The 17,081-nt window shown below is 35.6% G+C and overlaps 1 protein-coding gene across 1 annotated transcript in view; it reads right to left on the bottom strand.

The window, feature by feature from the left end:
* Nucleotides 1-14,298: 14,298 nt before the first annotated feature.
* The window catches only part of LOC137659733 (uncharacterized), a 34,902-nt gene continuing 32,119 nt past the window's right edge, over nt 14,299-17,081 (bottom strand). Inside the window, exons 4-5 of the mRNA XM_068394547.1 lie at nt 16,194-16,451; nt 14,299-15,063 (exon numbers count right to left, since the gene is read on the bottom strand). Of these exons, the coding sequence (XP_068250648.1) occupies nt 14,435-15,063; nt 16,194-16,451 (887 nt within the window). The 3' untranslated portion in view covers nt 14,299-14,434. The remainder of the gene's footprint in view (nt 15,064-16,193; nt 16,452-17,081) is intronic.

The following is a 17,081-nucleotide window of genomic DNA, read 5'->3' as shown; positions in this document are numbered from 1 at the left end:
GACATAGAACAGTGGAAGAAGGTGCTATGGACTGACGAGGCCACGTTCTTTGTTATGGGGAGCGGTGCGAAACGTGTTTATCGTCCGCCCTGGTCAGACGCTCATCTCCCGCAATACACACAAAAGACGGTTAAGCATCCTCCGAGTCTCATGGTATGGGCCAGTTTTTCGTATGGTGGTGTTGGGGAGTTAGTGATATTACCAAAGAATCAAATGATGAACCAGTATAATTATTATGAATTATTGAATGACGTTTTAGAAAGCAGTTTTGAGAAATCGGGGGCAGAGTTCTTTATGCACGACGGTGCTCCGTGTCATAGTGCCCGTAGTGTTAAGAAGTGGTTGCAGGATAGTGCTATCCCTTACTTTGATGATTGGCCTGGTAACAGCCCAGATCTTAACCCTATTGAAAATCTTTGGGCCATCATCAAAGGTAAGTTAAAGAACATCCCTACGACATCCATCCCACAGTTGGAGGCGGCTATTCGTCAAGTGTGGGGGGAACTTCCCCAAGAAACCTTACAGAAACTGGTTGTAAGCGTTCCCAGACGACTAAGAGAGGTGATTAAATGTCGGGGGAACGTAACCAAATATTAATTTTATATGAGAGTACCAGATTTCAACTTTTTTTAACTAATATAAAAAAATTGTTTTTTTTTTCAGCGGCGACATCACTTCTCGCACCTACTGTATATATATATATATATATATATATATATATATATATATATATATATATATATATATATATATATATATATATATATTTATTTATTATATATATATGTGTGTATATATATATATATATATATATATATATATATATATATATATATATATATATATATATATATGTATATATATATATATATATATATATATATATATATATATATATATATATATATATATATATATATATATATACATATATATATATATATATATATATATATATATATATATATATATATATATATATATATATATATATATATATATATATATATATATATGTATATATATATGTGTGTGTGTGTGTGTAATAGTCACATATTACATGTTTAAAACACATGACGTAATACGTCATTGTGGCAGTAGAAGCTAGCGTGAGATTTGCTGTAGTCAGACAAGATCATAACAGGATGCGTTTTGCATCTCTCAGCAATGTAACATTTTTTGAAGCATAAACACAAATACATACCGTGTGAAAGAGTTGTGTCGCCACCAGATGCAGGTGTCTTCCTAGACTAATGTAGAGTTTACATTATGTGTTTAAATGCTGAGATAACTAAATATACGATATCTGTGATATCGATATTTTAGCCAGTTCTTATCAATACTTCACCTGGAATGGTCATCCGACCAAACCAGCTATACTCCTGTGATGGAGATGTTACACTGTTGTTTTAAAGAATAAACCATTTTAAAGTTAACTTGATTGACTTTACTTCAAGACTCAACATCCCAACAAACATACTCAATGTGTGTTAATAACAGTAGCACACTAATAAATGGTGGCAGCGATAAAACTCTAAGAATCAGAGATAGATTTTCAAGAAATCAACAATAAAACTCTAAGAATTAGAGAAAGATCTTCAAGAAATCAACAATAAAACTCTAAAAACCAGAGAAAGATCTTCAAGAAATCAACAGTAATGAATCTACAATTTTGACTAAGTATCATAGTCCATTGAAGAAGGAAACAGTTAATGAATGTTATACATAAAACTGATGAACTGGATCTTCAATCAACATCCTAGGAAACCCAAGGACTGACGTTCAACGCTTACAAAACATATCCAGGAAGCACTACATTCAACGGAAATCGGACCGAAACATTCACCCAAACATCAAGAGAGAGAGAGGAAATCGGACCGAAAACAACCACCCAAACATCAAGAGAGAGAGAGGATATGACGACATCACACAAAACCATATAAAGCTAAGTATAATTTTCTTATTCATTTCAGTATTGAGCAGTGAAGTGTAGTTATCACGAGTCGTTAGTCGATTATTACTAGGGTGAGTGGTTTGCTAATCTTCTATTTTCCTTTCATTAAAGGAAACTGTGTTCAACTCCGAATTCTCATCTAGAATTTTTCTCTCTTTGTGTTAATTCCGTTTTCTTTCAGAAATTCTCGGGAAATATCTTTGTGTTCCGTTTTCTTTCAGAAATTCTCGGGAAATATCTTTGTGTTCCGTTTTCTTTCAGAAATTCTTATCTTTATGGGAAATTCTTGGGAAATATCTTTGCGTTCCGTTTTCTTTCAGAAATTCTCGGGAAATGTCTTGGGATTAGTAGCATTGTTTTGGGGAATTTTTTTATAATCTTTATCATTGAGTGCTTATGCGTTTACGCAGTGGACGTCTGTATTCATATAGATATTTTGATAGAATTGCAAGGGGTTGAAGAGATAGAAAAAGAAATACCGTAATCATGACGCCCCCTGTGAGCCCCACCCCTGGACCTAGTGGCGTAGGACAGATTAATCCTCTCCTGATTGTGACGCTTGTAAATGCCAGGTCAGCAATCCTTCCTTTTCAGGGTCGGGTTAATGGGTTCTTGCCTCAAAATGTGGAGTCATGGATTTCATCCGTCGATGCCCATTTAAATGCCAAACAAATCGTAGACCCTTTTGTACAATTACAAGAAGCTAAAGGTTTTATAGTTTTTCCAAGGGGGATGCAAGTGCGTATTTAAGAGGTGTTTCATTTCAAGAAGCAGTTACCTGGGATGATTTCAAAGTTAGGTTACGCGCGGTCTATGGGGGTGAAGAAGCCTTGGATGTAGTATTAACGTTAAGAAATACACTTAATCAAGCCACTATGACTCGGCTTAATGTTATTGAGAGAGCAGCTCTCATAGCTGATAGGCTTAATGAATATCAAGATATTTTAGGTAATTCCACTTGGGTTACTAGAGATAACATCTCTGTGAAAGATTTTTTACGATTAATGTATTTAACTTGCATGACACTTATGTTGCCTGAAGCTTTAGTGCGGGGTTTTGATAAAAAGTTAACGCCTGCAAGTACGGAATTGGATGTATATAAACAGATAAAGAAACACATGTCTAAGTGTCCTGACCTTGATCCCGTGTTAACTCAAGTTTTTGCAAAGAATGAAATAAAGCCACAACAAGTAAATGTAGTTAATAATAGTCAAGTTGCGGGAATGACATGTTATAATTGCAAACGTCAAGGTCACTTGATCGCGGACTGCAGAACGAAATTCTGTTCGATACATAATAGTTCGACTCATTCATATAGTCAGTGCTACTCGCGTAAGACACAACAGAATCCTAGAAATACACAGTCAATTCCACAGTCAGTTCCATATGGAAATAAAAAGAAAAATCCTCATTTTAACAATAAGAAGAAACAGCCAAACGTCAATGTAGTTCAAAATCAGAAACAAATAAACACTTCTTCGAATAATGCTGAGCCTGGGTCGTCAAACCAGACCTCGCAAGGTCAGACTAATTTTCAGAATGTGCAGAGCAAAGCAAATACCACATAATTAACCCCAGTGGGGAAGAGAGTGATGTTGGGTCAAGGTCATTCAAGTCAACATCAGTAGTATTGAATAGTCAATTTAATGTTTTATCAGATCATTGTGAGGCAATAGATTTTCCTATGAAACACACGGCCAATTAAGTAAAACAGTGCATGCTCCCGTAGATTTGCAACGAATTCAAATAATAATAAGCCAAAATGAGTTACGACCAACATTATACGCTGTAAATTTAGAACACAAATCCTTTACGTTATTTTTTGACTGGTAGTCCACGTAATATCATGGATTTGAGGACACATCATTTGTTGTTTTCGAACTTTCCGATAGAAAAATCCGGAGTGAGACTCTCGGGTATAGGAAATAATGAATTAAATGTAATAGGCATAACTCATGTTCAGTTCAAGGTCGGTAAGCGCACGTTTGCCGATACATTTGTTGTTGTACAAAACATTGATATGTATCCAGCTGTAATTATAGGATACCCATCTATGGGAAATCAAAACATTATCTTAGCCCCTGCCAAGCACGGCGTGTATATCAAAGGAAAATTCTATAAGTCTTCTAATACCTTAAAATCAGTTTTGGATAAAAAGGAGACGACAAATGTAACCGTAACGTACGTTGAAGAACCAATAACTTGTCTCACTAATAAAGAAATAATATACGCGACCCAGCAGAATTCTCGTTCACCCGTAATATCATCTTGCACGCAATCTATCGAGCCAAACGTACCTTCGAATTTAATAGTGCAAATAAAGAAAACATTACCGGGATCTGAAATATTAATCCTTTCCGACACTTTGAAAACTAACGGATTGTCTGTCACACAAGCTATTTATACAGTAGGCTCACATCAACAATGTAATATTGAAGTCTGTAATCATTTAAATAACACTTTAGTAATTCACAAAAATCAACATATCTTGGATGTAGAAGTTTATAAACATTGTATTCTTACCGTTGCTGAAATCAATCACGCTCAATCAGTTGGAGATGAATCCCTTTTGCAATCTATTAAAAATAAAATCAATAAAGACATTCAAGACGAAGAAATTCAGCAGAAAATTTTTGGACTTTTAACTAAATATCATGATGTTTTTTGCACTACGGATGGATCCTTAGGAAAAACAGATGTGATCGAGCATCAAATAAGGTTAAAGGACAAGCAGAAAATTATCTATGTACCCTCGTACAGACTCCCTATGAAATTCCAGAATGAAATAAATGATGAAGTAGGTAAAATGCTAGAAGAAGGAGTCATTAGGAAATCAAACAGCCCTTATAATTTTCCATTAATAGTTGTACCGAAAAAAGATCGAACATGGCGTATCTGCGTAGACTTCCGTCGTCTAAACGAGGAAACGATCCCTGATCGATTCCCAGTGCCCTGTACTGACGATATTTTGTCTTTGTTAGGTCAGAATAAATATTTTACCAGTTTGGACTTACTTAAAGGCTTTCACCAGATATCATTAGAAGAAGATAGTATCCCATACACAGCCTTCAGCACAGCCAGGGGACATTATGAATTTTTACGGATGCCTTTTGGTTTACGTTGTGCTCCCATAACATTTACAAGAATGATTAACATAGTGTTTGGAGACTTGTTAGGGGATATATTGCATGCCTATATGGACGACCTTGTAATCTTTTCCAACACCTTAGAAGAACATCTACGTAAATTAGAACTAGTACTACAGAGACTAAGACAACGTAACTTAAGGGTAAAGATTAGTAATTGTGAATTTTTCAAAACAGAACTAATATATTTGGGTTTCATGGTGTCAAGCCAAGGTCTTAAAGTAGTCCATGATAAGGTGTCGGCTGTCCGTAATTTTCCCATACCTACTAATGTCAAGGGAATGCAGCAATTTCTGGGTTGTAGTGGATATTACAGGCGTTTTATACGCAACTATTCAATAATAGCCGCTCCTTTAACTGATCTTACGAAGAAGGGCGTAGATTCCATATGGTCTGAGCAGCATCAACAGGCGTTTAATACCTTGAAAGATGAACTGTGTAGTTCTCCTATCTTAAAATTTCCTGACTTCGGTAAGGAATTCTTCATTGCAACAGACGCCTCAGACTTAGGAGTAGGAGGGGTATTGCTTTAGCAATATGATAAACAGTTTTTCCCGATAGCTTTTTATTCTCGAAAACTGAGAACTTCCGAAAGTAAGTATGCAGTAATAGACAAGGAAGGGCTAGCTATTGTTAATTCACTAATGAATTTTAAGTTCATAATATACGGTTATCCCGTTAAGGTTCTTACTGACCATAAACCACTAACCGAGTTCTTTAAAGGCTTCAACCACAGCCCCAAACGAACTCGGTGGCATTTGATCATTCAAGACTTTGGCGCGAGAATCGGGTATTTACCTGGGAAAGCAAATATCATTGCTGATGCATTATCACGCAACCGCGTGTCATCTTGTACGGAGCCTTTAGCTGAATTAATAGATGTATCAACATCCATGCCTATTGTTAAAACGATATCCGAACAAGAAGATTTGGGCTGGAGCGCTGAATTATTACAGACTGAGCAAAGAAAAGATCAGAAATTAGAAACAATTATAAATGCTTTGAAAGGCAATCATAAGGAAAAGGGATATATAAAGTATAAGCAGCAGAATTATATAATCAAAGATAATATTCTGTGTAGGACCGTGACAAGGAAAACCCGCAATACACCACATGTAACTAACGACCAGGTAGTGGTACCAATCTCACTTATTTCCACTGTCCTGAATTGGTTGCATGCAAATCCATTACATGGACACCCGGGGTTCTCATTAATGTCACAGAAAGCCAAATCATTGTTTCATTGGCATACAATGCTTACAGATATAAAAAACACATAGCTAATTGTCGCACATGTCAGGAAAACAAAGGGCATAGGAAAACACCTGTCAGCCTAGGGCTTATCCCGTGCCCAATCAACCCTTTGAAAGCATACATTTACATTTGTTAACAGGATTTTACAAGTCAGACAGAGGAAATAAGCATCTCTTAGTAATTGTAGATGCTTTAACTCGATATACAGAACTAATAGCGCTTAAAACTAAAACTGCGATTGAATGCGCTAGGAAGTTTTACGAGTGTTACATTTGTAAACATGGAATTCCACACATGATAATCTCGGACTCGGGTGGAGAATTTAATAATCACTATTTTACCTCATTGTGTGAATTCTTTAGCATAAAGAAAATAAATACCTTGATATATCACCCAGAGTCGAATGGGCTAGTGGAAAGAGCAAAAAGGAAGGTTTTAAATATATTAAGAGTAACACTAGGGGGATCAGACCCCAACTGGGATATTGCAATACCTGCGGTACTGAGTACTCAGAATCATTCATATAATATATCAATTAAAATGTCACCGCATGAAGCATTGTATGGTACCCCAGTTAGAACGCCTTTCCATGTATTAACGCCTACAACTAATCTATCAAATCCTTTAAAAGAATGTATAAATGCAAGCAAAAGTCGTTTTGATATCCTTCGAAAGAATTTAGAAGAATCACAAATCATAATGAAAAGGAATCATGATAAAATAGCGAAGCCAACTAAAACATATACCGTGGGTGATAATGTATACATACAGGTAAATGTACGTAAAGGACTCAATCATAAACTAACTCCTAAATTTGAAGGCCCGTTTAACATTTTGGAAACATTAACGGCCAATAGGTTTAGAGTTCAAAACGTATCCCAACCCACGGAGGAGAGAATCGTACCATTGGCTCACATAAGAAATTAAAGAAAAAAAAAAAGAGGGAAAGAAGTGAGGGAAAGATTTTTATTTGTATGTTAAAAGTAATTACATATATTTTTCTCGTTACCGGTTTCCAAGATTAATTTTTTGTTGTTGAGAGTGATATTGTTCGCTCAGACATTTTTCTCGTGTGGGATGAGCTCTAAAACTAAAAGTATAGATTTTAAATATGGCACTATAGTTGAAAGACAAGAAGACGTTTTTATTACATCAAGCAACGTAGTTGTAGAAGTGCATATGCAAGCAATTTTTCTTCCAGAGAATGACGTCACTAGCTTAAAAAGTGCCATTTCGAGGTTTGCTGTCTCATTAGATGAGTTGCATAGAAGACATTTTCATTTGCCTACAGAGAGTTCGCTTGGATCGACACTAAAAGTTGCAGAGATGCTATCTGATGACTTGCAAAATAAGACTTACGAGACAGAATCTTTGGCTCGTGACCTTTTGATGTGGACTGTAGGACACGAACATAAAGAGAGACGTAACCCGTTTATTTTTGCTGCACTAAACATCTTTGGGTCTATTGCAAGTTTAGGTTTAGGAATTTCCAATCGTCTTAAGATTAGCAATCAAAATAAGAAAATTGAGTTCTTGACTCATGAAGATGAATTGATTATGTCTGAACTAAGGAATCAGTTAGCTTCAATCAATCAAATTATGGATTTAGTAAATGAACATTCAAGTAATATCAGTAATATCAGTCAGATTATGGAAGTACAGGATTTGTTGGCAACGTTAACGTATTATGATTCAAAAATAGATCACATACATAACAGAATTGCACATTTCATTGAGAAATCAAAAGATTATGTAGAAGCTATCACGTTAGCAACTAAAGGTGTACTGTCACCCCATTTGTTGCCTATAAAATACTTAAAGTTAGTTCTGGAGAACGGACGGGAGAAACTAGGCTATGTTCCTTTGTTAGATGCACGTAGGTTAGAATTTTATTACAGCCTAATTACAGTAAGCGTTGAAAATAACAAGATTATGATTACAATTCCCTTTGATTCTTCTGATGCCTGGCAATCTTACAGGATATCACCATTTCCGACTTTCATGACGAATCACTCAAATCCAGTAATATCCAGTTTGACAGGACAGGTATTGATTTCCCCAGACAAGGAAACATATACGGTCATTAAAGACTTAAATCAATCAACTCACTGTTCAGACGCAATGGATAGAAAAATATGTACAGCTGACTCATTTGAATTCCATAAAAACTAAATGGATTCATGCGAGGTAGGTATAGTGCTAGACGGTGCTCTCTCCCATACAAGTGAAAATTGTCTGGATAAGCTTTATCCCTTTGACAATAATGAGTTCAATTGCAGACTGAACAACGGCTCGTGGATACGATACGACAAGGACAGCTTCAATGTATCATGCCCGGACGGATCCACGTCCTACTCTCAAATTTTCGTTGCAGCAGATGGCTGTATCGGGACATCCCCTAATTCCATGGTGAGAGGTATCAAGACCATCATCAGAGAACAAGCCTACTTCGTGAACTTCACGTGGTCGACTACAATGCCATCCTTACCTCTCCCATACAACAAACAGGTAGCCAAGCGGTTGATGAAATTGACCGAGATGGACCACCCGTCACCGACTTATAAAGAATTTCTTCACCCCAAACTACTAGCAGGAACAGTTGTGACGGTGATGATATTTATCGCCGTTGACATCCTTGTTTGGCGTAGGTTAAGGAACAGTTTGCAGCTCAAACGGAACGTTTTGCCATGTCCAGACAAAACTCCTTATTTAATTCAATTTGAAGCCGTTTAAAAGTGGCCCCTTCATTCGCTAAAAGGAGTAAAATTGTCTTGGAATAGCGTAGTGTACGAAAAGCAGTTAGTACGCTAGTAATATGTAATTGAAGAGACTATAGAACTTATGCATTTTTAAAAATACATTTAAAAAACATTTAAAAAATTAATAATTTTTTTTTTCTCGGCATCTAATAAAATATATAAGACTGAATGTTAAAAGAAAAGAGAGAGAAAAAAAAACAGAATCTATGGGCATCTAATAAAGTATATAAGCCCTATATATAAATATATATATATATGTGTGTACGAAACCGTGGTACGTGTACGTACCAGGAATTCGTGTTTATGCACTAAAATTGAATCTTTACCAAGGTAACAAATATTTTTATTAATTACCGTATTGTAATAATCTATGTTTCTGACAAGGGTAACAATTATTCTTTAACAAGTTACCGAATCATATGTATATCAGTATTTTTTTTTTGGTACCATATAATCATTTCCTAGCAAAGTACCATATATGATCTGTATTTATCATGCATTTTTCCTTTGCTTTGGTAATATCTTTTCATATGCATTATTGTTATTATTTTTTTTAATGTGCCTATTTGAACATTCGTCCTCATTTGCTTATGGCTAAAGTTAGACAAAGAATAATATATATATCCAGTCACACTCCTAGTAAACATATTTTGGCGTATTGTTAAATTTAAAAAAAAAAAAATTGAGATAGCTGGCCGAGCGATGTAATAGTCACACATTACATGTTTAAAACACATGAAGTAATACGTCATTGTGGCAGTAGAAGCTAGCGTGAGATTTGCTGTAGTCAGACAAGATCATAACAGGATGTGTTTTGCATCTCTCAGCAATGTAACATTTTTATGAAGCATAAACACAAATACATACGTGTGAAAGAGTTGTGTCGCCACCGGATGCAGGTGTCTTCCTAGACTAATGTAGAGTTTACATTATGTGTTTAAATGCTGAGATAACTAAATATACGATATCTGTGATATCGATATTTTAGCCAGTTCTTATCAATACTTCACCTGGAATGGTCATCCGACCAAACCAGCTATACTCCTGTGATGGAGATGTTAACACTGTTGTTTTTAGAGAATAAACCATTTTAAAGTTAACTTGATTGACTTTACTTCAAGACTCAACATCCCAACAAACATACTCAATGTGTTAATAACAGTAGCACACTAATATATATATTATATATATTATATATATTATGTATATATATATATATATATATATATATATATATATATATATATATATATATATATATATATATATATATATATATATATATATAGATACATACATACATGCATATATCATCATCATCATCATCATCATCATTCACGCCAATTGACGCAAAGGACCTCGGTTAGATTTCGCCCGTCTTTTCTATCTTGAGCTTTTAAATCAATACTTCTCCATCATCTTCATCTTCACGTAGGACCTGGTCTTCCCACTTTTCCAGTGCCTTGTGGAGCCCATTTGAAAGTTTGGTGAACTAATCTCCTTGGGGAGATTGAAGAGCATTGCCAAATCATCTCCATCTATCCCTCATTATGATCTCGTCCACATATGGCACTTGAGTAATCTCTCTTATAGTTTCATTTCTAAACCTGTCCTGCCATTTCCAATATTCTACCGAGGGCTTTGTTCTCAAATCTAAAAAATCTGTTGGATATTGTTTAATTGTCGTACCACGACTCCTGTCCATACAGTAACACCGATCTCACTAAACTGATATATAGTCTGATTTTTATATGTAATTTCAGGCGACTTGATATCCAAATTTTACTTAATGTAGCCATTTTTTTATTTACTTTTTTTCAATCTTTCATTAAACTCCAATTCTAAAGACCCTGTATCAGAGATTATAGTTTTTAGAAATTTAAATGATTCCACATCATTAATCCTTTCTCCTTCCAATGATATTTCATCTTCCATTGCATATTCCGTTCTCATCATCTGTGTTTCTTCTATTCATATTTGTCTTGAGACCAACATCATGTGATATTTCATGGATTATGATAAGCAAGCTTTGCAAGTCCTATGGCGTTTTGCTAATAAGGACAGCGTCATCAGCATACTCGAGGTTCGCTAATATTGTTACCAATCCAATCCAGTCCTTTTCTACCATTCCCAACTGTTCTATGCATTACAAAATCCATACGGAGGATAAACGACATAGGTGATAACACATTCCCTTGGAGTACTTCACTGTTCACTTGGAAATTCATTTTATAGGACTCCACTAACATTAACTTTGCATTTACCATGCTCATGAACAGATTTAATCAAATTTACATATTTAAGAGGAACATAATAACGCAGGACTCTCCACAAAATTGGTCAGTGCACGATTATCTAAGTCTTTTTGATAGTCCACAAATGCCATCAAAAGTGGATTTTTATATCATACACATAGCTGTACAACATTTTTCAAAATTAAAATTTGGTCAGTACAACTTCTATATTTTCGAAATCCTGCTTGTTCATTTTTCAGCTTTTCATCAATCTTTTTCTCTAGTCTCTTTAGAATGAGCATACTGTACATTTCCATGACAGCTGATGTAAGTGTGATGCTTCTGTATTTATTGCAATCAGTCAGATCTCTCTCTCTCTCTCTCTCTCTCTCTCTCTCTCTCTCTCTCTCTCTCTCCACAGAATCTGATTATGCTCGGTGGCATTGCCAGACTTATATCCAATCTCTCTCCCCGTCCCTCGGGTAGGTAGCGAGGAGTAGTCATCCCCTGGTGAAAGGTAGTATCCAAAGTGGTACACTCAGAAACGACAATCTCCCACAAATTGCCGAAATTTCCGTGTTGTTACGAAAGGTTGAGGGGTGGTAAGGGTTGAATGTGCGTTGTGTGCATGTCTATTTAAATTTTTGACGGGTTGCGTAAACTATTGTTTTCACATTACTAATTTTTATTTTCATTGTTTTACTAGTAAATTTTAAACAACCATTTTATTATTTCTGTGAATAAGCATAACGGGAATCTTCATTACAAGTGTGATATTAGCTTAGTGGGAACGTCTGAGACTTACAATCTATGGGTCCCGTGTTTGAATATCACTCACGGATCTATAGTCTTCATTAGTTAAACTTTACTGTCTTTGTGGGATCAGAATAGGATGCTTTGGTACACAAGAGGCCTACCTGCTGAGTCATCAGAAATGATTGCCAGGTTATATACGTGTGCGCGCTGTCTGTTGTTGTTGTAAATTGCCAAGCATGAGCTCTTGCAATTCTTTAGCCCGTAGTTCCCCGATCCATGGCATTAGCCTCCTAGCTAGTACATTGGTAACGTGTTCGCCTAGCACTCGCATGGCAGCAGATCGATCCCCGCCCGGGACAGTGAGTTTAAGCTATTTACTGGGAAGTCCGCTGCTGTGGTTGGGTACCACAGTGGGGGGTTGGTCTTGCCCGGCTGACGTTCGGGTGAGCATGTATTCTGATGAAATTATAATTGAAACCAGGCATCTTTAACCTCCATGCTATTAATGAATTACCTCTAAACTTTTCTAAAGAGGGAAACTAATGAAGCACCGGAAGTCATTGCCAGGTTGTGTGTGTGTGTGTGTGTGTTCTCTGTCTGTTGTTGCAGATTGCTTGGCCCTTCTAGCCAAGCACGAGCTCTTGCCATTCTGCAGCCCTCAAGTCACAGTCTATGGCATTATGCTACAAATGAATTACCCTTAAACCTTTAAAAAGAGGGAAACGACTGAAGTTTTGGCCGGGAGAAAGAGAAGTACACGAAACGAATGGGAAGGTAAAAATGTACTTTCTACCCAATTTTTGTACTTTTCATTTATTTCTTTTTGTCTGTACTTTAAAATATCCTATGTGTATACAATTTAAGTCTACAACTCTATAATTTCACTCGCCTATGCATTGAAGTTGAAGATCCCCCTGAATATGTCTCACATAGGTCGTCCTCTTTCAATTTGTGGCTGACTTGCAATAATAGCCGGTTTATACACAAATTTATTATGAGTTATTTTATCCTTTTTTATGTAAGTCCCGACTATTTACATTACAATTACTACCTGTTTTTATTATCGTTTTATGGTGGTAGTCAAGGATGTTTTTTTTATCAGTTTTTAATTAGTAAATATTGTTTTATTATTAATTTTTTATTTAATTTTTTTACCTTTTTATTTGCTTAATTTTAGCTAAACTTCATCTTGTTAGGATGCCTCTTTCTATTAGGTATTTCAACTTTTTTTTTTTTTTTTTTTTTTTTGAAGATAGAGGCGAAGACAATCGACTTTGAAATCTTGCTCCACACATGACATTTTTTTTTCTAGGTTTATAGATTTTAGCCACTTTATGTAAAGGCATTGAATTATCTTGGTTTTGTATTTTTTTTTCAATAGCGAATTCAGTGGAATCTGAACCCGCATGCATTTATCTTCATTTGAAAGTTTTGTGTTTTTTTTATTTACTCTTGTTGTGAGTCATTATTTAATGATAACATAAGATCCTTTCTTCATTCTTATATAATTCATTGTATTTTGGGGATTGAATAAAAGGGTCATTTCATGCTTCAACATAAATACTTCTTAAAACAATAATTACAAATAAATGATTATGCACATTCAAGCGAAAAATCTTCATATAAAAAGCTTAACATTAAATCAATGAATACATATGTAATAAATATATTTGCAAAGAATAGCCATAAATATAGAAAGTAGGAGTAAAAGTAATTAGTAACTGTTGTTCAAACAGGGCAATGATCTAATGAAAATGAACACCTGCTTGTCAGTACGGAGTTTTAGACCCAAATGCAAAAGTAAGGACTACTCGTCAAGTGATCTTGTATACAAGTTTAAAATGCTAAATCACAGTTCAGAATTGGTTGATGAAATGGACGTGTCCGCAAAAGGCGTGAATAACCTCCGGGAAGAGGCGTCAATTTTCATCAAATGTGTGAAAATTACATCAGCGACGGAAATTACGAGAGGCATTAGCGTAAGTAATTCCTATGTTGGCAAACTACGGGTGTGGATGTAATTAGATTTTGAAAGTTTGCTCAACTGTTTTGCGGCTTTACTCATCCATCTTAATTCTCATGTTATTCATGAATTGTTTTCCATTATTATTTAGACTCTTGCACGTTCCATCCTTCACTTTAGTTATTCATACATTCGTTTCTGAATAACAGTTTTCTCTCTCTCTCTCTCTCTCTCTCTCTCTCTCTCTCTCTCTCTCTCTCTCTCTCTCTCTCTCTCTCTCTCTCTCTCTCTCTCTCTCTCAGATCTTCGTAAATTCAGATTATTGTTTGGTACTGCGATTTCCCTGTTTCATTTGAGTGTTTTATGTATTAATTCTTTCCTCTTTTAGATGCGTTCTTCTTCTCTTTGAGTTTAGTGTTACTTGGGTTTTTATTTCTCACTCCACCTTTGGTTTGTCCTGTCTTCTTATTAGGTCTTTCTCCCTTCAGTCTCTTTCCTCCTTTACTTTTAACCTTTTGCCTTTTATCACTTCCGTTCTTCCCGATTTTCATCCTCTGAATGTTTTTCTTTTTACCTTCATTTCCACTTTTCTTTAAGGACTTTTTATTGTTCTTCCCAGACTTTTCAGTTTTTCCAAAGGTCTTCTTACGTTTGTCCCCATTACGGCCTCTCTGTTTGTTATTCCTTTTATTTTCCACGTTTTTCTGTTTTTCCTCCCACTTTCCATGCTTGAGTCTTCCATCTGGCCTTTTCTTTATTTTGCCGTCTTTATTGTTCTGGATTTCAAGTCTCTCATCCTCTTTCTTCTTCTTCTCCTCCTTCCGTTTGCCATGTACTTTCTCTTCAATGGCTCCATCCTTTTCGCTTCCAGGTTTCGTTTCCGACTGTCTCTCTTTACCCGCCTTTAGTTTGTCTTTTCCTTTATTCGATTTGATGATCTTGCGGTTACCAGGAACTGACTCGGCTTCCTCTGTGACGTTGCGTAGCAGGACTTTACCTGTGGAAGGTGAGATGACGCCTAAGGTTAGGTTTGGACATTGGAAAAGAATGATTTAATTACTTCTATGTTGACTGAAATGACTAGAAAATTGGGTAACAATATGTTGTTTTTGATGCTTGTATTTGGAAGAGTCTGGAAACGAAAAGAAATTTTGGTACTGCTCAATTTTTTTTTTCTCCCCATAAATGTACCTCTTAATTTTATCTATCACCTTTCCCTCTAGATCTAAAACTATCTCCTGTAGGATATTCATTTTCATGCTATCCACACATCTTTTTGACCCCAACCTGGTCTCTTAACCTTTCCAAGATAAACGCCATGTTTTTAGCATCCTGGTTCTATTTCACGTCATCCAAGATAGACTTCACCCCCCAAAAAAAGTCTTTGTTTCTATTTTAGCTGCTTTAAGATAAGCTTCAGTAACCCCCCCCCCCCCAAGACGTACCACGCCCAAAATAGAATCCTTGTTGTATTTCACTCCTCTTAAGATGAACTTTATCCAAAAGGGACATCCCAGTTCTATTTGACTACACCCAATATGAATTTACGGTAAACCAAATAACATTCAAGTTTCATTTTACCCCTTCAAAGATAAGATTAGCCAAATATATTCTCTCTCTCTCTCTCTCTCTCTCTCTCTCTCTCTCTCTCTCTCTCTCTCTCTCTCTCTCTCTCTCTCTCTATATATATATATATATATATATATATATATATATATATATATATATATATATATATATATATATATATATTTATATGTGTGTACGTATATATATATATATATATATATATATATATATATATATATATATATATATATAAAATGTCTATATTTGTTTGTGTATATACATACATACATACATACATACATACATACATACATACACACACACACAAACAATCAGCTAGCCCCAATATGTAAAATTAATCATCTCTTTTATTTTTGCTTTTCATTCCTGCATTAGAATCTATTCTGATTTACCAAAACATATTTAAAACACCATATAGTAAGGAGACCACAAAATAATGATTTCTGGTTCGTAAAATAATCAAGAAAGTTCTGTTTCAACATATCTGATATCTCTTATCTTCCTTTTATCTCACAACTCACATAAGGGCAGACTCACCCATGCAGCAACCGCATCCGGCATCACAGTAGCCAGACATGAAGGGTCCCCCGGAACACAAGTTCTCCTCGCAGCAGACTCCGCCTTTGGACTTGCATTTAGGCGTTAGGGGACAGAGCCCGTCCTTCGTGCAGCACTTACAGCCTTTGCCCATACAGCATCCTGGGATCTCAAATTCGTCCCCTTTGCATTTTGAGGAGCACTGGCCATTCACCTTCCTGCACCTCTTCTTGAGTCTGCATGTCTTTTCTTTTTTCGCTGAGGAATATAGGAGCGGAAGGAAATTATTCTAGTGGACTCTTTGCTGTCCTTGCTTGCATGGGGCTGAGAGGACATTTTGATTAAAGCAATACAGGGTGTTCAAAAAGTCTCTCAGCAGTAAACATCCGAGGACCATTACTCTTTTAGGGTTGTCAAAATACTTACTGGTGAGAGAGACTTTGAACACCGTGTATATTCTGATATTTTTATGAAGTAAGAAAATAGATTTCTTTAGAAGGTTGACAATCATTTTCTCATATCTCCATGAAAAAGGAGAAATATATCGTCTCGACAAAGGCTTCTGTTTTTAAAGAATATACAAGCATTAATCATTTGCACCCAACCTTTCCTTGTTATCAATTGTCTTTGAATAGTATAAAATCTTTTTTCCATTTTCATTCTGATAATTTATGTTGTTAGGAAAACACAATATGGTGATTGAGGAAAATCATCTAGGGTTGAAAAATTAAGCCATCCGTGATAGGAATCAAGTAGGGAAGTCCCATTCGTCTGTTTAAAAAATACTAAGAAAACTAGATAAAGTAAGACGAAAGGCGAGGCAGAATCATACGTTGAGTTTACTTTTAAACATGTAAAGAATGAAAAACCATCAGAAGAATATTGGGA

This window comes from Palaemon carinicauda, chromosome 20 (genome assembly GCF_036898095.1).
Source record: "Palaemon carinicauda isolate YSFRI2023 chromosome 20, ASM3689809v2, whole genome shotgun sequence".
In the NCBI taxonomy this organism is placed as follows: Eukaryota; Metazoa; Arthropoda; class Malacostraca; order Decapoda; family Palaemonidae; genus Palaemon; species Palaemon carinicauda.
This window is presented reverse-complemented; position numbering and strand designations above follow the sequence as displayed.